Here is a 26,217-nt window from a genome sequence, read left to right as displayed (position 1 = left end):
CGGTTCATTTTGTTATCTCTTCATATAGCAACATACGCGATAGTTATATTGTTCTTAATGTTCACATGCTTCTTACATTGTTCAGCTTGATCTCGTGCTGAACCACGTTTTTGACTCCCATTTTCATGTACTTGCTGTGGAGTCGAAGAAGGAGATACGCGATGATCACAAGCACTATTATCACGCACGCGCCTACAAGGATTCTCATTTCTGTGGTGTTCATTTCCACTTGGTTCGTAACATAATTATCGAATGAGAACCACCCCATTTCAGTACTTGTACTATGTTTTGCCACAATAATGAAACTTTAGCACTTTTACACTCGACTTCGTCTTCTTGGTTGCAGGTTATGAAGTCACGGTCGCCAAATAATATGAAACGCAAATGATCTGAATGCAGACTGAATCCATCAGCTCATATCTATGTTTCCTACAACTAGATTCACATACAATCACGCTACCTCAAACAGACAGTTTATTGACAATGTTTGGAATAACCCAACTCAGGCATCACAAACATAGCTCGAGTGACGCCCTTGCAAAGGTTGCAATTCGGCATAACTATGAGACACGCTTAACGGTCTCACTTGGTGTGTAATAAACAATAATAAATCAGTGTCTGCAGGTAAAGGTCGCAAGCGCATTAAATTCAAAATAACTAACGTTACTGTTTTATGACCGTGATAATGAGTATACACAATCTGGCAAGCACCTATGACAAAAAACAAAAAACCTATGACTAACGGGTAGCAGGGATGCTACAGGACGTCATCATAATCACCCTATCCATTTCAAGAAGCAAATCTCAAGAACCATTCCATATATCGATGCGAAAATGTATCACTATGATTCTATATATGTAGTGCACAACCCGATAAATTTTCAGCTTCATCGGTTCACTAAAACTCGAGATTTGCTTCCACAAAGTTTCGATGATTATTGTTAGAGTGAGACGAAAGATAGGGAAAATAACACGGTCTCCCATGTCCCCTTAAATAAAATAAAAAAAAATACTTACCTTATGTTCCAGTGTTCAACTCAAATGGAAGATTATTACACTACTACCCAGTATCCAGTGTCATGAAAACTTTTCTAAACACTACGCAAACGCCAGCTAAAGCTATATAGCTCCCACGAACAACTCCAACCAAATGCTTTCGGAAAATTAAAAACGCCACTTAAGTTTTGGAATATCACTTAGAGTTAAAACTATCATCAACACCCAATCGGCATCACTGCTCGATAACTTCCTTTTGCTTTTTCTTTTTCTTCTTGTCCTTCTTCGACGACTTTCCTTTCACTTCCCCCGTTTGATTCTTCAGCTGCTCTTTGTCCTCTTTGGACAGTTGTTCCAAGGTAATGCTCAGGATAGCATCACAACCCGGGTACAGCACAAAGTCTGTGTGACGAACCTTCCGCTGGCCAATGTAGCTCAGCACCGCATCCTGTCCGAAGGCAAGATCCAGCGATTGTTGGTGTGTCAACTGATTGAGGTCCTTGGTGGGGATCTTCAAAATGCAACATTCGAATCCATTGACCTGTGGGGTGGTAGTAGTTTGTTGTTTAGATAATTTTACAATGACTAAAAATTTAATTATTTTAACTAATCTAATTAAGTATTGAGTAATGCTCGCTCAAACCAGGCAGCCATCGACACATACCGTTCGAATTAAAAGGTTTTGACGAATGTAATTTTTTGTCGCTTTTCGCTAGAATAAGCTAAAACTAAAATTGATGGTTTGGAGCAGGGATGGGAAATGTACTGTAGCAAACATTTACCACCTCGACATTCACATTTTTCCACACGACCATCAAAATCCAAAGCAAACCATGACCGTTCAAAACAAAAAAATGTCACGGCTTTTCAAAACTGTAATCTTTTTCTTCGCAACGTTTTTTTCCAGCAGTATGTAGCGCCGCCATCTTTTCGAATCCAACATGTTTAAGCAACCGCTGGATACTCAAACCCGAATGCGAAATGACTCGAGCACAGTGGTGATACGATTTTTCCGGTTTTCGAGGTTTTGCATTTTTGCTCGACAAAGGCAGCATGAAATTGAACTTGTTTATATGTATCGGAACGGAATGATTGTGCTCTTGCTGTTAGCGCTACTAGATTTCATCTAGTTGAAAACACAAGCGAAATATTAGCGATTGAATTATTTAACATTTTTTTCAATCATTCACCTCGAGATGGCTGCCCGAAAACGGTCATAGTGAAGAGACAAAAACTGTCAAGCAGTGTGTGAACCGTTGGCAGCGCAACACCTGATGGTTATTGATGCTGCTGCTGCTTTGTGTTTTGGTTGACTGGCAGAATCGATGAACTATGGCAAATTGTAATCACAGTTCCCAAGCCTGGTTTGGAGACTCAGTAGCATCGTATGGAGAAACCTGGGAGGGAGGCACAGATACTACACACGAAATTTGATACAACATTTTTCCTAACTGCAAGATAACTCCAGTTAGCCAACGACAATCAAGGCAGGCTTGGTGAAAATCGCTAGTTTTCATTTGTTGTGTACTAGACCTATTCATATTTTCAAAAATGTCTGGATACTCCCCAGTCAACCAACACTTTGATTTTTCATTGCGAAATGAACTTCTGGCCAAAATTTCACTCAATTTAGAGTAAATTTAGTTGTGCTTCAAATCAATTATGTGTTTTTGGGCTATTTTCAAGCTTTAAAAAATCATAATTACCGAATGAAATTTGTTGGAAATACTTCTACATAGTAGTTTATCCAATTCTACGAACTTTTGCCGAACACAATTTTATGGTTGGAGCAAGTTTTAACATAGTTTGGTTGAGGTTTGTATCTCGAGGTTCTTGAAAATCTCTTTTTTTGGGAATTGTTTTCACTGAACAGCATGCCTGCATGAAAATTTCGGATTTTTTATTTCCAGACATGATGACAATGCATATATGAAAGTCAATCCCGTTCAAATTAACCATTTATCTTACGAAAATAAATTGTAAAAAATAGGTAATTATGAAGCACATTTGTAAATCCACTGTGGGTGAGCCAAGAGCACCACCGTGAGCTTCAATGAATACAAAAAATGAACACGTTAGCATTGCCTTTTCTCAGTCGATGATGATGATTGTTTTCAAATAGTTCTAAATGATCAGTGAAATGCGATCAAAACAATCATCACTCGGAAAGAAAAAGCAATGCTAACTTGTTCCATTCATTCGTTTCCGGTACATGTGTCATGCATGATTCAACTATCATCAGGTTGCGATGCGGTGCTCGATCTTTGGGCATTTATTGTAATTTATTGCCTTCAGCAACATGTAATCTGTTGATGGTCAATGAATTCATAAATGTATTATGTTTGATTCCCGTTGACTAGGGCCTGAAAAAATAATACCAATGCATGTTTTATATACCATGTATATTGAGAAAACTGTAATTTCTGGGTACTGCGGAATACAAATTTGGATCAAACAATGTTAAAACTCAATTTAATCTTATTAGCGTGTTCGACAAACTTTAACACAATAGAATTAGCTTTCAAATAGTGGTAATAGCAAGTGGTTTTGATTTTTCACATGCTAGTTATGATTTTTCAAACCTTGAAAAAAGCCCAAAAACACATTTTCAACTTGAAGCATACTGAAATCTTTATCAAATGAGCTGAAAATTTGACCAGACATTGCTCTTAGCATGAGAATTCCGAATACTGCTTGACCGGTAGATTTCCACACATTTTTTTTAAATATGAACAGGTCTATTGTGTACCTTCGATCTTTATGGACAAACATTGAAAAAGGGCCACAGTTTTCTATGCGTTTATTTTTTTGTTTTTATTGAAAACAGTGAAATAGCCTCATTACAAAACGTTATATTCAATTAGAATAAACGGTGCTCTCGTGACGTTACTTCTTAATTGCCTGAATGGATTCTAATTCAATTTTTGCTACTTTTGATGAAATGTAAAAATATGCTTTGGCTAATTACGCGCTTTTTCCATGTAAGTCCAATGTTTGAAATCTGGGCTCACAGTGACAGTTCGTGACAGTGGAATCCCGGCTCACTATGACGTACAGAAATTTTGTATAGAAACCACACTTGTCGGTAGGTAATTAGATAATCGAATTCGGTTATGCGTAACTAACTATATGATGGATCGCATTACCATCCATAAGTGAATCCAAGATCCTTACCTTATCCCACTGACTCGATTCATGGCAACTGTGAGTCTATCTAACATTCTTCCCATATGACTGTAAGGATGTAAGGACCATAAGGATACTAATTACGTGTTTCAAGATAAATAAAATAATATATCACGTGAATCACGAAAACGCTTATTTTCCCGTTTCAGCATGTTCTAGCGAATGGCAACAAAAGAAATCGAGTACTAACTATATGCACAGATAAGAATTACTCTTTTCATTACTATATAGCACCAACCTTGAATGTCAAGTCCAATGGATATTCCTCATCTATCACGGGCCAGTTCTGCTCAAACACCCCTAGATCCCACTGAATCTCTTCAGAACTGCTATTCAACCGATTAGGAAGCGCACGAAATTGTTCCCACAGTTCAGACGCAAAATGTGGTGCCATTGGTGCCAGCATGATAATTTGTGCGGCTATCGCCCGCTCATATTGCGCACTGAAAGCGACCACTTCCGGTGCCGATCGTCGGATGGCATTCGTGAGGCCTTGCATCTTCGAAATGCCCACGCTCAACTGGTGGGAAAATTTGTAGTTGAAGGTTGCTCCAGCGGAAAAGTAGTTTCTCGCGTCCCATAGCTTGCGGTCCTGCTGAAGGAATTCCTCCGTATCCGGCGGCGTTTGTGCCGGTTCAATGGCCGACCGAAGTAACCGGTAGTCGTGCATGGTCATCCAAATGCGCTTTTGCCAGTTCAGGATACCGGGGAATGCTTGAACGAAAGAAAGTGAACGATTAATTCGAGAACAAATCGTGGGGCTGGTAATGTTGCATAAAATAAATATTTCACTGTTCAGTAGACGAATTCCGGCGGACAATTTCTTCGAAGAGATGAAATTTTCTTCCATTACTCATTAGCAAGAAAAATGTCTTTTCCTTAAAGAAAATACGCTCCGGAATTCGCCTGCAGATTTGAGATAATAGTGACCAAATGACCTAACAATTATCTAAACTAATAAGCGATTACTTCACCTGTTTTATGATTAAATAAACACGGTTTTAACTATTTAACAAACTTTTATTTATCGAATTCACGGAGCAAACTCTGCTCTACAGCCAAGCTGTCTATCACTCTACTCTGTACTGACTCTCCAAGTATGGGTGCGTAAATCGCATGAAAGGAATGGGAGAGAATACGAGGGGTCTCTACATACTGCAACATCCTCCCCACAATAAGATGAAGATCTATTCCAGCTGATAGTCCACCAAACGCGCCGGCCGTCTAATGTCTCGTCTCGGGCGTTCATATCCAGTGCTTGGTATTATCCTCGGCGTTGTTGATGAAACCGCAAGAAAGTCGTCTGAATTGATCACAGCATGCGATTCATCAAATGGGATATTTTGAAATGTCACTCCAGCGTCTTCACCTGTCGATGGATTATCACCTTGTCCCTTGTTTTGAATTTCACCTGACGGTCCCTCCGAGCTGGGCGATGGAATTTGCTCTTCGCGCGGCTTCAAATGTACACGGCTACGTCGGTACTTATTTCCTTCCACGTCCACAAGGTAGGAACGTTCACTCAATCGGTTACAGACGGTTCCTGGTGTCCACGTCTTGGATGACGCCGGTTCCAATTGGATGTATACTGGCGAACCAACTTTCAGCTCAGGTAAGTAGCGAACTTTTCTGTCGTAATGCTTCTTGTTGTGTTTACGTTGATTCTCTATTGCAGATGGAACATTTTCAACCACTTTTGGAAGTAATCGGTTCGCACTCGTCGGTATTCCACATCTTGTTGAACGGGCAAACAAACGTGCCACAGGACTTGAGCCGATTTTGTTTGGAATGTTGCGCCAGTGGAGCAAGGCATACCAGAATTCCGATCCGCTTTCTTCAGCCTTTTTCAACAAACGTTTTGCAATCTTAACCGCAGCCTCCGATTTACCGTTCGATTGCTGATGGTGTGGCGCTGATGTTGTTTGTTGGAATCCCCAATCCGAAGCAAACTGAATCATTTTGTGGTTGACAAAATTAGTCCCGTTGTCGGATAGTACCACCTGTGGAATGCCGTGGCGTGCAAAATTCTCTTTGCAGACAGCAATAACGGACTCTGGCGTTAAATCTTTCAAAATGTTCACCTCGAAAAAGTCCGAATAATGGTCCACCGTTATCAAAAACTTACGCTTCAATCCTTTATAGTCGGAAAAAATACGTCCAACGATACCAAATGAAATGGGTATACCGGGATCGGATGACTTCTCATTGGCGGGTTTGCTTGTGATGCAGCGAACTTCGCACAAACTGAGCATTGCTTTACGACGTCCTTCACTTGCGAACTCATACCCGGCCAAAACAAATTGGATCGAGCTAGCTTCAACGTGGCTTCTACTCCATTATGGCTTGCGTGGCAGCTATCAACAAGTTTTCTTCTCAAGGAATGTGGCACTACAATACGATCACCACGGAACACTAAGCCATCTTGGGTAGACAGTTCGTGGCGATGAGCGAAGAATATTTTAGCGCCGTCTGATACTCGATCCACCGTGTTAGGCCAACCATGCTGGATGTAGCTGATGATAGTCTGCATGTTCGAATCTCTCCCAGTGTGTTCGACAATTTCTGCCAACCTCGAATCTGATACGCTGAGAAAACTGCTGAGCTTCACTTGGGACATTTCTTCGAAAACTTCGTAGACGTGGCGTTTTTTGTAGGTGCTCAAACCCTCTTCATTGGCGACCGGAGCACGTGATAGCGCATCTGCTACCACATTATTTTTGCCCGTCACAAATTCCAGATCCAAATTATATCTCTGAAGTTTCAACAGCATATGTTGCAGGCGTTTCGGTGCAGTCAACAGGGGTTTATGGAATACATTCAGGAGCGGTTTGTGGTCGGTTCTTATGGTAGATTTGGGATTTCCGACGATCAATTGATCGAATCTGGTACAAGCAAAGACAATTGCTAACAACTCCTTTTCTATTTGAGCATAATTTCGCTCAGTAGAAGTTAATGTCCTTGAAGCGTAACCGATGATTCCATCGCATTGGTAGACTGCCACGCCCAAACCAAAGCAGCTGGCGTCACACTCGATAGTCAAAGGTTTGGTAACGTCGTAATATCGCAGCGTGTCGATGTTGGATACAAGGGCTTTTACTTGGTCGAACTCGTTCTGTTCCGCAGAAGTCCATTTCCATGGTACGGTTTCCACAATAAGCTTGCGAAGGTTGGTAAGGTTAACGCTCAGGTTTCGTATGAAGCGGCTAAGATAGTTAACCATTCCAACGAACCTATGAACTTCCTTCCTGTTGCCTGGAGTTGGATAATTTTTATGGTAAGCAGCTTTGATTCATCTGGTCGTAGTCCTCGATTGGTCAGCACATGTCCATAAAATCTTACCGCCGTCTGACAGATGTTCAACTTCGCACGATTCAGTTTCACATTGCTTTCCTTCAGTCGATGAAACAGCATCGCCATGCATCGATTGTGATTTTTCAAGGCTTCTTCCATTGTATCTCCTATTCCATATATGAGTAAGTAGTCCGCAATGCATTCAACACCTTCCAAATCTTGTATTACCTGCTGTAGCTTTAACTGAAAGATTTCTGGTGCTGATGCGATTCCGAATGGTAGTCGAGTCCAGCGGTACCTTCCAAAGGGTGTCCAAAACGTGGTAAGTTTACTGCTCTCCTCGTTTAAAACCACATGCCAGAACCCCTTCTTCGTGTCTAGCGTAGAAAATATACGAGCCTTTCCAAGCTCTGGGAGGATTTCATCCAACGTTGTTGTTTGCAGATTTGGTCTACGCAGTGCCTTGTTCAGCATCACTGGATCCAAACAAATTCGAATGCCTGAGTTTGGTCCACCTCTTTGCACCAGGACCAGATTACTGACCCAGCTGGTATGATTTTGTTCCTTGACGATGATGCCACTTTGCTCCAGAGCTTCCAGTTCTTTCTTGAGATCTTCACGTAATGCGATCGGGACTCTTCGAGGTGGCTGTATTATTGGTTGAACGCTTTCATCGAGTTCCAGATTCACCTCACCAGGAAACTTCCCGTACCCTTCGAATAATTCCTGATGTTCGTTAATGATCCGTTGTGCTTGAACTCTGTACACTTTTAACATCTTATCATCAGTGGTTGTGTTTGGTCTTGACGAATCAAACTCGACCGTTTTACAGAACTTGACGAAACCAAATTCACGTGATGCTTTGGCAGAGAGTAGGGGACGGTGATCTACATCGACGACTTGCAGTACCAACCGATATTTCCGGCCCGAACGACAACACCTCACTTTCACTTGTCCCAAAACATTGATCGGATTGCCACCGAAGCTCTGCAATTTTAGATTCGATGGCTGTAACATTGGTTTCCGTTGTCCTGTAAGCTCCAATAAACGGTTGAAACCAATCAAGCTGGTGTTGGCTCCTGTGTCTAGATCGCAGAGTACTGATTTCCACGTTTTGGTAAAATTCATTTCCAGCTCTGCAGTTACGCCACCACCGCTGTCCGAATTGTCGAAAATCTTGCTTATTTCATATTCCTGTTCGCTTTCCTCTGTCGATTCATCTGCGCTAGTCGTTTCCTCATCCGAACTGCCCTCTTCTTTCACTTCTCGAACTTTTCGGGACCAACGACTCCTGCGTTTCATCGCTGCTTGACACACCCTTTCAAAATGATTTTTACCATTACATTTCCGACAGCGTTTTCCAAAAGCCGGACAAGTTCCTTTTGTGAACTCATGGGCATCTCCGCAGAACTTACACCTTGGAGGCTTCGAATGCTTTGTTCGAGGTTTACCTTTTGTGATTTTGTTGACATCCGACTCCGGAACCGTGTAGTTTAACTCCTGAGACCTTTTCTCCGTGATTTCCTCAGCACGACAAATGTCTACTGCTTTTTCCAATGTAATATCGGACATCGTCAACATTTTCGTACGCAAATTCGACCATTTATTCGCAGTGACAAGCTTGTACGTCATGAGTTCCGATTCGAGATCGCCCAGTTTGGAAATTCTTGCCAAATTCCTGAGGCGGGCGCAGAAATCATCGACTGTTTCTCGAGATGCTTGAACCGCTGAGAAAAAATCCAGTCTGTCAACGATAACGTTGCGTTTAGCAACAACCTTGGTTTTGATGGCCTTTAATGCCAATTCCGTAGTTGCTGATTCCTCGGCGGTGAGTTCGAAATTATTATATTTCTTTCTAGCGGGTTCCCCGATAATGGCCAGCAAAAAACTCACTTTTTTAGCATTGTCACCGGGTGGCCACTCGTTCATGCCGATTGCTTGAGAATAGTCGTTCCAGCTCTTGACGAAAAAATTGAAATTTTCCTCCATGTCCCCCTCCAGTGCTAGTGGAGATGGCTGCGGAACTGGAACATTTGCAGCACATGGACGCTGATGATTTTCTTGATGCTGCTGTTGTTTTAACGATGATGTTGTCGCCGCAGCCACCGACGTAGCTGTTGCGTTCACTGATTGCATCAATTGGTGGAAAATGTTCGTTTGGTGCTCCAAAAACATCTTAAACTGATTGGTATCCATGTCGATGAGGATCTACCAATTCGTTTTTTCACCGAAAACAAAATGGCCGCTGCCGCGTCGCCGCCCGATTCACTTTCGAGACCGATTTTCCGCGATGTACACAAATGACGCCGGAAATAAACTACGGGAAACTCGCGCCGACTTCTGACACCATGTTTTATGATTAAATAAACACGGTTTTAACTATTTAACAAACTTTTATTTATCGAATTCACGGAGCAAACTCTGCTCTACAGCCAAGCTGTCTATCACTCTACTCTGTACTGACTCTCCAAGTATGGGTGCGTAAATCGCATGAAAGGAATGGGAGAGAATACGAGGGGTCTCTACATACTGCAACATCACCATCGCTAAAACCTTTCATAATGCTTTGTGACAAAAACTACTTCATTTCATCAGTTTTATCCTATTTTGCTGACAAAAGAATAATTTGTAAAAATTGTATGAATATTCTGTAGGAATTTGTATGTGTGCACGGTGAATAGAGGCCGCACGGTGACTGGTGACTTAACGGTACCGCATACCGGAACAACTTTTACAACATTTATTTTTTTTATGTTTTTTTTTTAGCTTTTTTAGCAAAGTAAGCTCGCCGTAAAAGACATTGGTAACCAAGTGTGTAGCTTGGTAACCAAGTTGTGTATACCGTAAAAGACATTGGTAACCAAGTGTGATCTGCACATGACAAGCCTTACAAACTCAGGGATGGTAGTAGTTAGACAGCAAAATAATAGATTCAAAATAGTAACCAAATAGTGACCTAAAAGCGACTTAAAACTACAAGTATTAGTCATACAAATTACTAGAAATGAAAATACGTTATATGTGTATATTAACCAATCTACCCAAGCAAGCGAAAATAAACTAAGTAATAGCATATTACGATATTGACATCTAAAAGTGATATTAATTTGATAGATATAAGAGATAAAAGATCTGAAAATGATATCTAGAATTTACTCCTGAAACATCATTAGCATATCATATTTAGCTTTCGTAAGATCATACCAATAGCAGCAATCTATTCATTAGATTAGCAAACATCAAATATTGATATGGTTTTTAGAACTTGTATGTTTTTTTAGATTATTTTTAGATCTTTTATCTGTTATGTCTATCAAATCGATATCATAGTTTGATGGTCAGCACTTTGCTTCTGCTCGGGTTCATTTGTCTACATGGGTAAATTCAGAATGTAGAGAACTGCAATAATTTGAAATATTTCTTCACAGTTATCTGTTCAGCATAAAACTTTATTGTCACGTATTGCAAAAATATGGCGCATTTGAGATATCATTCATCATGTTTACGAGACGAACGTTAGCTTGATATTGTTACTATTTTAAACTTCTGATTTCAGTCAAAAACAAAAAAAAATTAAGTACCTACATGAACTCCGGAAAATAAGCTCGTTATATAATTGTTAGTGAAATTCCTTTTCATGAGAAACTTACTGGCAAAAATTCATTGAAGATTTTGAAGTAGAGATACAAAACGAATTACTTGAAGCATTTCCCAACAAATGTATGGAATAAATCTAGGGAAAATTGTTAGTTGTTTGTCTACAACAAATCGCCAATGAATTTCTGAGCATTTTTTTTTTTCAGATAAACAATAACTCTAGAACACAATTGATTATTGACGAACTCGAGACGAACCGAAATGGATTAATGTTGTCAATAAGAAATTAGAAAACGATGCCTTGCATACGTAATATATCTATTGTTCAACTGAACGTTTTAATAAATGAATTATTTAAAACAATCGTGCCGCTCAGTGATGACTCGTAATCTCACGTTTTATCAGATCTACGACACTGAAAATGACTGATTTTTAGATTATAAAGCAAACGAATGAAATCGCGTATTTGTTCTTGAAATTTATGAACATGTGGAATTGACGTTAGGGAATAGCCTAGCCATTGATATCACTATCGATTAATTATTATCGTTCAACAATATTCAAGCATTCATTATAGAAATATGTTTTTGCATAGTTGACCAAAATCGTGTAAAGAACAGCTTCAATGGTCGATCCATGGATTAAATGTATAGTTTATTTGTTGAAATTTCTATTGCAATTTCTAATATGAGTTTTTAGCAGAATTTGGATTCGCCTTTGAAGTCCTGGACGATACTCTGACAAATTCTTTGAATATTTTTGGTTGTTATTTTTAATCGTCTCAGGCTTATCTTCCGGAGAAGTTTTAGTATTTTGGTCCTGGTTTCTAACCAAAACTTTTTAAAACGGCAAAATATTCATCTCAAAGTCGCTTTCTAAATTTTGCAAGAATCTTTCAAAAAAATTTTCACATATTCCGTTTAAAATGTCTTAGGAACACCTGAATTTCCCCTAAAAGTTAGCCAGGAGTCCTTTCTTGAGTCAAGAATCTTGACACTTTGATTTCCAAATCACACTATAGTTATCTTATTAATAACAAATATCTATTTCTTGCTGCTTGTATTTGAAAAGCTAATCCAGCCTCTAATGTAATTATCGTCAGATCATGAAAATAATGACTTTAGTGATAGAAAGCATGAAAGAGGAAAGGTAAAAAAAATACCCAATCTAGCGTGACATAATTTTGTGCGGTCTGGGTGATTCGGCATAACGCCGTTTGGCATGAAGGACACTTGGTATAATGGTCATTTGGCAGAAACAAATTTCATCAGGCATTATTTGAAGGAAGAGGCATATTTTGAAGGAAGAGATAAAATTCTATTTATGCCAAATGGCCGTTATGTTAAATGACCTTATGCCAAATGGCTTTATGCCAAATGACTCTAAATGTTGTGTACCATCCAGCGCTGGGAAGCGTCAATTTTAATAGAGGGTGTCGAGCGACTTTTACATAAATGCTGGTGAGACAATGACAGAGATTGTTTTCTCTAATTTTTCCTTCACTACGGCTTGTGACGAAATAGTACAAGGACGAAGGACAATATTTAGTTCATTATATGGTAAAATTGTTATATTTATATCGCTGGAATCATGGATAAATTCTCCTAAAGGAGATAGAAATTTTAATGACAAAACAATATTGAAATTGCTCTCGCGAGAGCTCCGTAATACTACTTGTTTCGTCAGTATCGCAAGTCAGTCATCATACTTAACAACCTTGGACAAAATATGGTAACTATATTTTTTAATTTGTTTTTCGAATGTTTTGAGTATGTTAAAAATGTATTATTGATTAACTTTTGGTTTTGCTGACATCGGGATACATTGATCAATTGAGTAATGTTAGCAAATCATTGCTTTATAAGTTGATACTTTTTACTACCATTTTCAATTTAAAATTAAGGAAGAAGCTTTAATAAGATTGGTAATACAGTAAGGACCCGATTTTGTCAGCCCCTCGATGAATTTTAGGTTGACAAAATGGGGAACCTGACAAAATCGGCTAATTTTATTTCGTTCCTGTTTTTCAAATTTTGACGTGTTACATGGTTACATGGACTTTTAAGAGGGCGATGGACATGGGCGTAGCCAGTTCTTTTATCAGGGACTTCCCCCTCCCTATATTGGTAATATCGATTCTTAACACTTAATAAAAGGCATTGCCATAGCCCCCTCTGGCTACGCCCATGCGTGCATGATATCAAACATCATCATCAATTTTAATGTAAACGTGGTAAAACATGACGATAACAGTTTTTTTTTTTTGACAAATTTTAAATAGGCTGACAAAATCGGGTCAAAAAGCTGACATAATCGGGGGCTGACAAAATCGGGTCTGTACTGTACTTCTTAAAACCAATATTGCACAGTCGCGTCCTTGAAATGCCGATTAATGGAGAACAAATGGTTAACTTGAATAAGTGTTAAATGTAAAATATTCCTTCAATAATTTATCCCCAGATATTACTCCGAATGTTTCTTCAGAAGTTCACTGAACAGGGATTTGTTTACGGACTTCCTAATAAATGCCTCCAAGAATTTGGTGTAAGATACCTTCAAAAATTCAAGCTGTTAGCTGTTCCTTTCGAAATAATTTTAGAATTTGAAAACCCAAGTCCTGGCGGAGTTTATCTAGTGCTTCTTCCGTCGATTGCCTCAAAGCTATTTGGAATAACGGTTATTTGGCATTTGGCACAATATTATTTTCATCGAGAACAGGCATAATTTGATAAAATGGCATGTTCTTATTTCCTACTATTTTTTTTTTCAGGGATTTCTCTATGAATACCTTCAGGAATTACTCCAGAGATTCCTTTAGGAATTCCTCCGGAAATTTCACAAGTAACTTCAATGATTTGTGTGCTCAAGAATTTCCTGAAACAAATTTTGGAGAAATTCTCCTTAGCATCCTATGAGAAATCATTGGAAGAATTTCTGGGAGAATTCGTGGAGGACTACCTAGGGGAATTACTGAAGTTATTCCTGTAGCAGTCGTTGATAGTATTCCAGAATAAATCTCTGGAACGATCACTATACTAATTTATGAATTTTCTCGAGAAATCTGATTGTTTTTTAATTCCTGTGGAATAATCGCGTAATAGTCTCTAAATATTTCTTTGTAACCTCTAAAATTTTACACCAAGATTCACTTATGAAGAGATTAAGTATAAAATTTACTTAAGAAACCATTTTCGTTGAAATATGGACTTTAGAAACCTTACATTCAAAATGTAGTGACCAAGTTTCTAAAATAATACCCGCTACCCTATGAAGTTGTACTGGGATGAATCTTTGCTCAAAATAGTTAAAAATAATGAAATATTTTTGGACTTTAGTTATAATCCCTTAAAACTACTATATACTGGCCTTAAAAAAGTGACCAAGAACACACCCCGCCTTTAGAGGGGTGTTCGAGACTATGGATGCCCTCCCAGGAATACAACACTGGTCATCACTGATAGGCTTAGCTTAGCTTAGCTTAGACTGACTACACATAGCAATGGTTGCTATTCCGTGATTGACCGAAGTCAGTAAAAATGCACAAAGAATCAACTAGAAGTTCGGCTATATACACGTTCAATAACGGCGCCGGCCACGTCCTTGTAGTCAGGTGGGATTGGGGTAAGGAATGTTAGTGTGTAACCTTTGCTATTTGGAGACCGTGTTTGCCTCTGCATCTCCACAAAGGTTACTGGGAGGGATGTTTGTTAATGGGGAGGATCGTTGGGTCACAGGATTCACTTTGATAAGCGATTAGACCATGATAAAAATTATTTGTGAGATATAAACATGCTTATACGTAAATATAATGTTTTCATTTGATTGAACAATTTCTATGTAGAGGAAAATTATGCCGACACTTGAGGTGACGAACCATTCAAAGTTTGATAAACAAATACCTAAATGTAACATTCCTAACACTCTTATTCTTATGCCGACACTTACAGTGCCGAACCATCCAAAGTTTGTTGAATAAAGTGAACCTTTCGCAAGTCTACACTTGTAGTGTCGAACCATTCAAAGTTTTTTTTTTTAATTACAAAAATAAAGGTGAAAAGAAAGGGGTGTTTTGAAAAAAAATGTTAAACATAAATAATTCGTGAATTAGAGTTTATGTCGACACTCACAGTGACAAACCATTCATAGTTTGTTGAAAAATCATAATTACGATTAAATATGCAGTCATACATATTATATAGATTACAAATAGTAGCATGAAACGAGCTCACCAATTGATCCGTCATCCTTGACTGAGCAGCAACAATCCACTTTCAGCTTCACTCGTTTGCTCGGCAATATAAAAGCACTCAGAGAAAATAGGCACGCGACCCGAGAGGGAAAACAATTGACGACTTCTCGGGCTTTCTTGACGCACTGCCCAGGAGCAAGCGTCAAGGTCGAAGGATCAAACACTACTAACGGACAGCGCACTTTTTCTTTCCTAACAACCAACGCACGACATGTTTGATCCTGCCCTCATCGCCCGCCCCCACAGGAGCAAGCGTCAAGGTCGAAAGATAAAACACTACTCTACAACACTGATCATCACTGATAGGGGTGATAATAATTGCCTCCCAATGATTGATGTTTCAGAAAGGAAAGAGAGTGACGTCATCCTTACTAGCCGATCTTGGGATACAAGGAACTGTCGAAAAGCAATCAAATATTAGTATTACGATTGATCCATTCACTGCAAGTGGTCTGAGGAGACCCTTGCAGGACATTTTGTAAAATGTCATTTATGTAGGTATATAGTCCAGTTAATAAATCAGCCATTCCATGAAAAACCGATCTAGTGGGTCTCCGAATTCCGTGAAAATTTGCTATTTTGTTCCTTATCCGAAATAAGGATACACGTATTTTTGGATTTTTTGATTAGGGTGACCATTTCCGAAATAAGGTGACCAGAAAAATCGCGATTTTGCAAAATTTTTATTTTTAAAAAAATTATAAGTTTTGAACCGTTTGACCGATTTTCAATCTTTTTGGACGAAATGAAGGATAAAGATTTTGACTTTTCAGGAAAAATATAAAATTTCACAAAAATTGTGTTTTTTACATGAAAAAACTCAATAGTTTCCGTTTTTTTCGTGTTTTGAAGGCCTCGGGGCTATCGCTGTTCTCATTTTTTCTTGAAAGTTCAGAAAATTTTACGTACACTGAGAGGCAAAATAAAGTGCCCACCTTACCAGTTTTCAAATTTCTGTCGTTGATTTGGTTCAAACTAAAGTTAACACACTTAAATCTTTTTTGATATTTTATTTTTGATATTCTTTTAAAGTTGCACTTACTAAATTTTGATAAATAAAGAATTTTACTCAAAGAAAAAGAAAATCAATTTGTATTGAAAAAAAAAATAGTGACAAAATAAAGTGCCCACTTCCTTCTTGGCCCCAGAAAAGATGATTTAAGAAAAATAAAAAGCAATTTAATAGTTAATGTGTCCTCCTTTGGACTTAAGGACTTGCTGGAGGCGTTTCGGCATGCTTTTCACCAGGTTTTGTAGGTGGTGTGGTTCTAGTTCTTCCCAGGCGCGCTCCAAGGCTTCAAAATAATTATTTTTGTTGGTATTACCAGTTTTGTCAACCCTGGCATCGAGAATCGCCCACAAATTCTCGATGGGGTTGAGGTCTGGGCTTTGTGGAGGCCATTCCAGCGGTTTAATCCGACAAGATCGAAAGAAAGACTTGGTCTTCTTGGCAGTATGCTTCGGGTCGTTGTTCTAGAGAAATATGAATTTCTCTTCAAGGCCTGTCTGGATCAGGATCCCCGCAAGATGTTGATGTAGGAATCTGCCGTCATTATTCCGTCGATTTTCACGAGGCTTCCTACTCCACTCCACGAAAAACACCCCCAGACCATCACATTTCCTCCTCCATGCTTCACCGTTCCTTGGATGTGGCGCTCTGCACCACACACGAGCCCGCCGCTTTGAAAATAAAAAATCAGTCATTTTTCATCGGCACACACTGTAGATCTCAGCGCATTAGATTTGTAATGTTAAAAAAATCATAACTTTTGAACAGCTCAACCGATTTCCAATCTTTTTGTATGGAATGAAAGCTTAAAATTTCAACTATTCAGACAAAATTGAAAAATCTGATAAAAATATGTTTAAACGTGAAAAAATATAAAAATTTCTAGTTTTTTTTTAGAAAATAACAATAATGTGAAATTTTTTTTTCAAAGTTTTCTATTTTTTTTCTATTTTTTCTGAAAAGTTGAGACATTAAGCTTTCATTCCATAAAAAAGATTGAAAATCGGTTGAGCTGTTCAAAAGTTATGATTTTTTTAACATTACAAATCTAATGCGCTGAGATCTACAGTGTGTGCCGATGAAAAATGACTGATTTTTTATTTTCAAAAAAATATATCTCAAAAACTAAAAAACATACATCGCTGAAAATTTGACAGTTTACGTAAAATTTTCTGAACTTTTAAGAAAAAATGAGAGCAGCAATAGCCCCTTTGGTCCCGAGGCCTTCAAAACACGAAAAAACGGAAACTATTGAGTTTTTTCATGTAAAAACACAATTTTTGTGAAATTTTATATTTTTCCCGAAAAATCAAAATCTTTAGCCTTCATTTCGTCCAAAAAGATTGAAAATCGGTTAAACGGTTCAAAAGTTATAATTTTTTTAAAAATAAAAATTTTGCAAAATCGCGATTTTTCTGGTCACCCTTATTTCGGAAATGGTCACCCCAATCAAAAAATCCAAAAATACGTGTATACTATTTCGGATAAGGAACAAAACAGCAAATTTGCACGGAATTCGGAGACCCACTATATCGGTTTTTCATGGAATGGCTGAAATATTCTGTGTTAAGTGTAACTTTTTTTTAGGAGGGTCTGTAGCCTTGAGGTTACGCTTTCGCTTCATAAGCGGAAGGTCATGGGTTCGATTCCCAGCCCCTCTACAAAAAACCCGTCCAGCCACCAGAAGACGCCTCACGGAGTGCTTTGGAGAGCACATCCATCCTCCGTCAGTATCAGATGGTGACTGAGACAAACTGACCCTCTTCGCAGGCAGCTAGCCTCACTAATAACAGAGCTCTCTCCTACCTGCTCGGTGTGAGAGTAAAAGAGTAGGAGAGTGTGAAACTAGATGTAAATATGGATAAGTTGAAAATAGATCTGTATCGATAAAGAAGCTACATATCAACTGAGTCCGGCACAGTAGTGGCCACAAGCACAGAGTGCCTATAAAATAAAAAAAAGTGTAACTTTTACTCAAAATGAAGTTTTTGGAATGCATCGGTGACCCCCTTTGGATGTACATACCAGTCCTTCCGAGGGCAAACCACATACTGATTCCGATATTTGGGCTTGGGCGAAGGAAGCTCCCCGACCTTTTGGAATTTTGTGTATTTTTTCTTAGCCGGAAATCAAAATGATTTTATTTTTGGCTTAAACATTGGGCCATAACACGCATTAGGAAAGTTTTATACAACTTTTGAAACATTTTTGTATTTTTGAAAAATGTTCGAAAAAATGTTTTTTTTTATAATTTATAATCTACAAATGCCTGGGTCTAATTTAACGTATAATACGAAAATTTGTACTTTTTTCTATTATTCTACGATCAACCTATCACAGAAGAAGAGCCGGGTGGAATTTAAATATTTAATTTCACATCGATTCGTTACACGTAAAATATGTCCCAGAAAAAAAATTCATATTTTTAAAAGTACTGTAGAAACTCAATTTTTCAATATTGTTAAAAATCGCTATCCAAATAAGGCTTTAAGTAAAAATGAAAAAGAATAAATATGCTCAAAAATAAAAATTAGAAAAATCAAAATTCATAAATTTGCGAATTAAAATAAACCTCCAAACGTATTTAGATTGATTTAGATAGCGAAAAATGATACTAAGATCGAAAATAAACATTTGGGTATTGTAGTAATGACATACATTGAGCCACCCCTCGACAGAGCGAGTGAAGGGTGTTGGTAACACGGTGAGTTAGACGACAAGTGAGTACATTAGAGTGCACATGTGTGACCGCATTCGGTAATAAACTTTGATACGATCTTACGCCGATAATCGATATCTAATGATCTCCGAATTACCACAAATCTGGCGACGAGAATAAAGTGGAAGCAGCTAATAAAGGTAAGTTGAAAAAACATGAAAACATAAGTGTTTTTCTCGAAATATAACCATTATAAATGCAACGCGTTTTTCCTCTGCATGAAAACAAAATGGCGTAAGAATGTGAGGTTAACATTGAGCTCTTTTTGTGTTTGTTCTCAAGGAAGAGAAGTATCCGGCCATCGGCGGAAGGGTCTTAGAGACCGAGTTGAGTGCAAGCATCTGGCCATCGGCAGAAGGGTCCTGGAGACCGAGATTAACAAGAGATTCCGGCCACTGGCGGAAGGGTCCCGGAGACCGACAAAAACAAGAAAATCCGGCCACTGGCGGAAGGGTCCCGGAGACCGACATTGACAAGAGAATCCGGCCACTGGCGGAAGGGTCCTGGAGACCGTGCTCAATTCAAGTATCTGGCCATTGACGGAAGGATCGTAACTAAATATCCGGCCTTTGGCGGAAGGGTCTAGGAAACCGCAGCAGCATTGCTTGAGGTCTACGAAACCGGTCAGAAGAGAAGCAAAAGTTAGCGACACACAGCGAGCCTACGAGGCCGAACGCAATCAGAGATGGATAAGTGGAATATTCCTCAGTTCAATTTCAAGGCGTTGCCAAAGAGTCAGATTCGCGATGCTTGGAAGCGTTACAGAAAGAATTTCGAGTATGTACAGCTGGCAAATCGGGAAGCGAATAGAGTCAGACTGAAACATATATTTTTGGCTCTTGCTGGGCCGGAAGTCCAGGAGGTATATGAGTCAATTCCGGGAGCAGACGTGGAACCAGCGGCTGGTATTGACCCATTCCAGACTGCATTGACCAAGTTGGATGAGTTTTTTGCTGCAAAATATCATGACGCATTTGAACGAAACTTGTTCTGGACGCTAAAGCGTGAATCTGATGAGCAGCTGGAAAAGTTTCTTTTTCGTGTGATGGAGACAGCCAAAAGCTGTAATTTTGGTGCAACAACCCAAGAAAGTCGAGAGATCGGTATTATCGACAAGATGATCTTATTTTCACCGCCAGAACTGAAAGAGAAGCTGCTTGCTGAAGAACGGCTCACGTTGGAAAGTCTAACCAAGATTGTGCAATCGTATGGATCGTTGAAGTATCAGGTAAGCCAGTTTTCGGCTGCTGGGCTTCATACAAGAGATGTGCCAAGACCGGAAACGAGTCAGGAAGCGAACACCGGTTGGTGAATGTTATCGCTGCGGACGAACCGGTCACTATGGCTACGACGCGAACTGTCCAGCCAAGAACCAAACATGTAATAAATGTGGGAAAAAAGGCCATTTTGCGAAACGTTGCAAAACTCCTACTTCAACTCGACAGTTCAAGCGGAAAGCTGAATTTTCAAATGAAGGAAGAAGTTCGAAAAGGGTAATTATTTTAAATTTTCAAACCTTAAATTTGATTCCTAATCTTTTGAACCTGGGTTTAGGTCAGGACCATCAACCATGTTGATGCTCCGAGCGCTAAAGAAGATACGGCTAAGATTTCTGAAAGCTTCATCTACAATATAGGAAATGGCGAAGAGTTTCTCTGGATCAGGTTAGGCGGAATTCCAGTCCAGATGCTGATTGATTCCGGATGTCAAAAGAACATTATTGACGACACGACCTGGCGAAAGCTGATGCAACAAGGAATATCTGTCAGCAACTTCCGTGATTCCGATGAAACATTCCGTCCTTACGGTATGCATTCAAACCCTTTAGTGGTTTGTGGCATGTTCGAAAGCACCATCTCGATTATGCAAAATTCCCGTGAAACACAAAAGGATGCTACTTTCTACGTAATCGAGGGAGGAACCCAACCGTTACTGGGAAGGACTACAGCAGTTGAAATGGGAGTATTGGTCCTTGGCCTTCCTAGTACACAACCGGTGGAAGTAAATCAACTGTGGAAAGGAGAGAGACACCAGTTTCCGAAAATTCCAGGTATAAAATTGAAAATTTCTCTCGATGATAAGGTTGTACCAGTCATACAGCATGCGCGTCGGCCGCCAATAGCTTTGTTGAACCGAGTTGAAGAAAAGTTGACAAGTCTCGAAAAAATGGACATCATCGAACCGGTGTCTGAATTCAGTCCATGGGTATCGCCACTAGTCGTTATAGTTAAAGATAATGGCGATTTACGATTGTGCGTTGATATGCGTCAAGCCAATCGAGCGATCCAACGAGAATGCTATATGATGCCAACATTTGAAGATTTTCTTCCACAGTTGAACGAAGCGCGATTTTTTACCCGCCTAGACATTAAAGAAGCATTTCACCAGTTGGAGCTTGACGAATCGTCGCGGCATATAACAACGTTCATTACCCATAAAGGGTTGTTTCGGTACAAACGTTTAATGTTCGGGATGTCTTGCGCTCCCGAGTTATTCCAACGAGTACTGGAACAGATACTAGCTTGTTGCGAAAACGTTGTCAACTATCTCGATGACATCCTTATTTTTGGGAGCACTTTAGAAGAACACAATGCAGCATTGGAACGGGTGTTGTCGACCTTGAAAGAGAAAAACGTACTGTTAAATCACAAGAAGTGTCAGTTTGCGGTTACAGAAGTGGAATTCGTTGGGCATCATCTGTCGTCCGAAGGTATTCGGCCACTCGAAAATAAATTGAGCACGTTGCAATCTTTTCGACCACCAGAAAATGTCGAAGAACTTAGGAGTTTCCTCGGACTAGCCAATTATGTGGGACGTTTCTTACCAGACTTAGGTACAGTGACAGCTCCTATGAGAGGCCTACTTCGTTCTAATACAAGGTTTGAATGGGGACAACACCATCAGGAGTCGTTCGAAGCATTGAAGAGTCTCATCTCCAACGTCAAAACGTTAAGCTACTTCGACAACTCTCTGAGGACACGATTGATCGTAGATGCCTCTCCATTTGCGCTTGGGTGTGTACTAGTCCAATTCAAAAGCGATCATGATGACTCTGAACCTCGAATAATCTCCTATGCCAGTAAGTGTTTGTCAGATTCAGAAAAAGAGGTATTGTCAAACCGAAAAAGAAGCCCTCGCTATAGTGTGGGCTGTAGAGCGATTTTCGGTATACCTGATAGGACGTGATTTCGAACTGGAGACCGACCATAAGGCACTTGAAACCATATTTTCCCCAACGTCGAAGCCATGCGCCCGTATAGAAAGGTGGGTTCTTCGTCTTCAATCGTTCACCTTCAATGTGAAGTACAGGAAAGGCTCCACAAACATCGCAGATCCATTCAGCCGATTAGTACAGAACGCCGTAAACGAAGAATTTGATGGTGATAACAACTTTCTCGTACTCAATATCGTGAGTTCAGCCGCTATTGATACGAATGAGATTGAGGACGTCTCACAAAACGATCACGAATTTGGATTACTACGTGATTGTTTGCAGACAGATGTATGGAAACATTCGGAGGTAAAACCGTACGAGGTGTTCAAACATGAGTTAGGGTTCGTAGGAGATGTTCTCGTCAGGGGTACCAAACTCGTAGTGCCTAAGCAATTACGAAAGAGAATGATGGATCTAGCCCACGAAGGACACCCTGGTGAAACAGTGATGAAAAGGAGATTGAGGGAACGTGTTTGGTGGCCAGGGATCGATAAGGAGGTTGTCCAATACCTATGTCCAAAGGTGTGAAGGGTGTCGACTAGTTAGTTTGCCTGAAAGACCAGAACCTATGCAGCGACGGCAATTGCCATCGAATCCATGGATCGACGTGGCAATTGATTACCTTGGACCGATGCCTTCAGGGGAATATCTGCTTGTCATCATAGATTATTACAGTAGATATAAAGAAGTCGAGATAATGACACGCATCACAGCAAAGGATACTATATTCAGACTTGATCGAATTTTCACTCGTTTAGGCTACCCTGTCACAATAACACTCGATAACGCGCGGCAATTCGCTTCGGATGAATTTGATCAATACTGCAAAGCACGTGGAATCACACTTAATTTCACGACACCATATTGGCCGCAGGAAAACGGATTGGTCGAAAGACAAAATCGTTCCTTGCTGAAGAGGCTACAAATTAGTCATGGATTGAAAAGAGATTGGAAAGCCGATCTACAGGATTATCTAATGATGTATTACACATCTCCCCACTCCATTACGGGCAAAACTCCTACGGAAATGATGTGTGGGCGTACCATTCGATCAAAAATTCCATCTATTTCAGATCTTCAACATTGTCCACGGTTCTCTGATGTAGCCGACAGAGATCGCATTCTCAAAGAGAAAGGAAGGGAAACGGCGGATAATGCACGACACTCCAAGCAATCCAATTTAGAGACAGGGGATTCAGTCTTGATGAAAAATGTATTGCCAGGTAATAAGCTCACTTCTAACTTTGCTGCCAACGAATATACCGTAGTGGATAAGAAAGGTTCCCGTGTGACAGTGGAAGATAGCACATCAGGAAAAACGTATCAACGGAATTCGTCGCACCTTAAGAAGGTGATAAAAGCAACTGAGGTCCCGAAAGAGCAACAGCTGACCGAAAATTATGTGCGTCGTCATATGGATACGATGTTGCCGCAGACAGAACAGAAACAGCTTCGTTTCTATCCAGGACTACCAGATACCTTCAGAGATTTTACTATGTAAGTTTGGACTACCGATCTATAAGAGAAAAGGGGATGTAGTAATGACATACATTGAGCCACCCCTCGACAGAGCGAGTGAAGGGTGTTGGTAACACGGTGAGTTAGACGACAAGTGAGTACATTAGAGTGCACATGTGTGACCGCATTCGGTAATAAACTTTGATACGATCTTACGCCGATAATCGATATCTAATGATCTCCGAATTACCACAGGTATTAAAGAACCAAGTTACTAAAAAGTATCATTCTAACAGCCCTCAAAACGTGCACACTACAGTTTATACTCACTTGCTTCGGACCAATTCCGGTGCGAGGTCGGTGCCACATCGCCCAACAATATCATCCGCAACGTGTCACACCCGTGTTCCTTCAGAACCTCCAACGGATCCACCCCGTTCAGCTTGGACTTGGACATTTTTTCCCACAGTGCCACCACAGGTGCTCCGGTTGCCTTTTCGATTGCCTTATTTTTCTTCTCGTCAATCACTTCCACTTCAGCGGCCGGGAGATATTTGCCACTGCCTTTCAGACGATACGATCGACCCATAACCATGCCCTGTACCAGCAGTCGTTTGAACGGTTCCGGGGACGAAACCAGACCCTTGCTGTGGAGGTAATGGTTCATGAACCGGGCATAGTACATGTGCAGAACGGCGTGTTCCTTCCCGCCGACGTACAAATCCACTGGCATCAACCGCCGGGACAGAGTGGGATCCACCAGCTCGGATTGGTTTTTGGGATCGAGGAAGCGCAGGAAGTACCACGAACTATCCACAAATGTATCCATGGTGTCGGTTTCTCGTGTGGCATCAGGCGAGTGGCATTTTGGGCAGCTAGTTTTAAGCCATGTGTCGTTTTGGGATAGTGGAATTCCCACGGAATCCAGAGGGAGCTTAACGGGAAGGTTAGCATCGGGAACCGGCACTGGTCCGCAGGATTGGCAATGGATAATGGGAATGGGTGTTCCCCAAAATCTTTGCCTAGATATTAGCCAATCTCGTAGCTTTGAACTCACGGGATAGCCTCCAAGGTTTAGTTGTGATGCCTGAGCTAAAATGTTTTTGCGAAGATCTTCTGATTCGACTTTCGATTGACTATTTAACGGTATCTGATAATGGGTTGCTAATTGACGATCCTCTTCAACTGATACGACTCCAATGTAGCAATCATTGCCCTCTGGGTAGTTGACTTTCTCCGTGACAATAACAGGAAGATTAACTCCCAGTATGGGATTCTCAATTACAATATCGAGTTTACCTTCATTCACTTTGTTCGAATTTAACAGATTCGAAGGATGTATAGCCACAAAAAGAGCTTCCTTCAAGTGTTCCGGATGTTTCGTCCAAATGGGAATACTTGTTTTCTGTCCCTTAACTTTTAGTTCAAAGTTGTATCCATCGCAGTCGCCAATCCAGTGCTTCTGTAGTTTTATAATGTCTTTCCAATCCTCCAACGTTGGATCCGCCAATCCATCGTACAAAGCTTTCGCAAATCTCGTGGTTTTAACGAACCACTGTCTCAAAACCTTTTTCTCCACCTTAGCACCGGATCTCCACGAGCATCCATTGTCATCCACCTGCTCATCGGCCAGCACCGTCTCATCTACGGGATCCCAATTGACCTGGGCCTCCTTCTGGTATGCCAATCCATCCTCGTACAACATCAGGAACAACTTCTGGGTCCACCGGTAGTACTCCGGATCGCACGTCGCGAATTCGCGTTCCCAATCGAAACTGAACTGCAACATTTCCAGCTGCTCCCTCATCTGCTCTATGTTCTGCTTGGTCCACTTGTCCGCCGGAATCTTTCGCTGCATGGCGGCATTCTCCGCCGGCAGCCCAAAGGCATCCCAACCCATCGGATGCAGCACATTGGCCCCATTTAGCCGATAAAACCGAGCCATCGCATCGCTAATGGTATAAACTCTAACGTGGCCCATGTGCAAGTTGCCGGACGGATACGGGAACATTGCCAGCACATAGCGCTTCGGTTTATCGCTGGTCGGGTCAAACCGATAATCGCCCAGATTGTTGCGCCACTTTCGCTCTATTTCCAGCTTCATGCTGGACGTGAGTTCTCTCGTTTCCTGGAAGGATTATAGATCCATTCAAGGTTTTGAAGGTACAAGCACAAATCAAATTATTACTCACCAGTAGGTTTGAGCCCACTGTGGACAGCATCCGGCGGAGCCATTTTTCGCTGTAACCTGCAGATATTTTCTGCTTAAGCGTATTGAAAGCATTCAACTGAATCAGTCTCATTGCGCTTTCCTACAAAAAATTGCACAAAATTCCTAATAATTATTATTTAAAAGCATTACACAACGCATCTGCAAACAAAATCACGCACGGTCGGAATCCGCGAAGGAAAGGAACTGTCATCCGCATGTGAGCTCGCCGCAAGCAAGCGAAAGCGAGCAAAACAAAAGAAAAACGCAAGCGTCGTGACGCCACCCA

General features: G+C 40.4%; 1 protein-coding gene across 2 annotated transcripts; it reads right to left on the bottom strand.

Annotated features, from left to right (window-relative positions):
* Window positions 1–1,177: 1,177 nt before the first annotated feature.
* Window positions 1,178–26,217, bottom strand: LOC5568790 (probable leucine--tRNA ligase, mitochondrial). Of its 2 annotated transcripts, none has more exons than XM_021849931.1 (5): window positions 26,082–26,204; window positions 25,912–26,031; window positions 24,050–25,847; window positions 4,421–4,896; window positions 1,178–1,537 (listed from the first exon to the last, which is right to left on the bottom strand). In XM_021849931.1, exons 1-5 carry the CDS (start codon window positions 26,088–26,090, stop codon window positions 1,232–1,234), a joined length of 2,709 nt encoding a protein of 902 aa, XP_021705623.1. In that variant the 5' UTR covers window positions 26,091–26,204; the 3' UTR covers window positions 1,178–1,231. The 2 variants fall into 2 exon arrangements, with proteins under 2 accessions (XP_021705623.1, XP_001658155.1); XM_001658105.2 differs by having other exon boundaries at window positions 1,187–1,537; window positions 26,111–26,217.

This window comes from Aedes aegypti, chromosome 3, assembly GCF_002204515.2.
Source record: "Aedes aegypti strain LVP_AGWG chromosome 3, AaegL5.0 Primary Assembly, whole genome shotgun sequence".
Classification (NCBI taxonomy): domain Eukaryota; kingdom Metazoa; phylum Arthropoda; class Insecta; order Diptera; family Culicidae; genus Aedes; species Aedes aegypti.
The sequence above is the reverse complement of the archived record's forward strand: the minus strand, read 5'-3'. Positions and strand labels throughout refer to the sequence as shown.

Bases quoted from the DNA above. Each gene is read 5' to 3' on its own strand.
- LOC5568790 (XM_021849931.1), bottom strand. The intron at 25,848-25,911 runs GTGAGTAATAAT...TAATCCTTCCAG, and splicing joins CAGTGGGCTCAAACCTACTG to GAAACGAGAGAACTCACGTC. The intron at 1,538-4,420 runs GTTGGTGCTATA...ACCACCCCACAG, and splicing joins CATTGGACTTGACATTCAAG to GTCAATGGATTCGAATGTTG.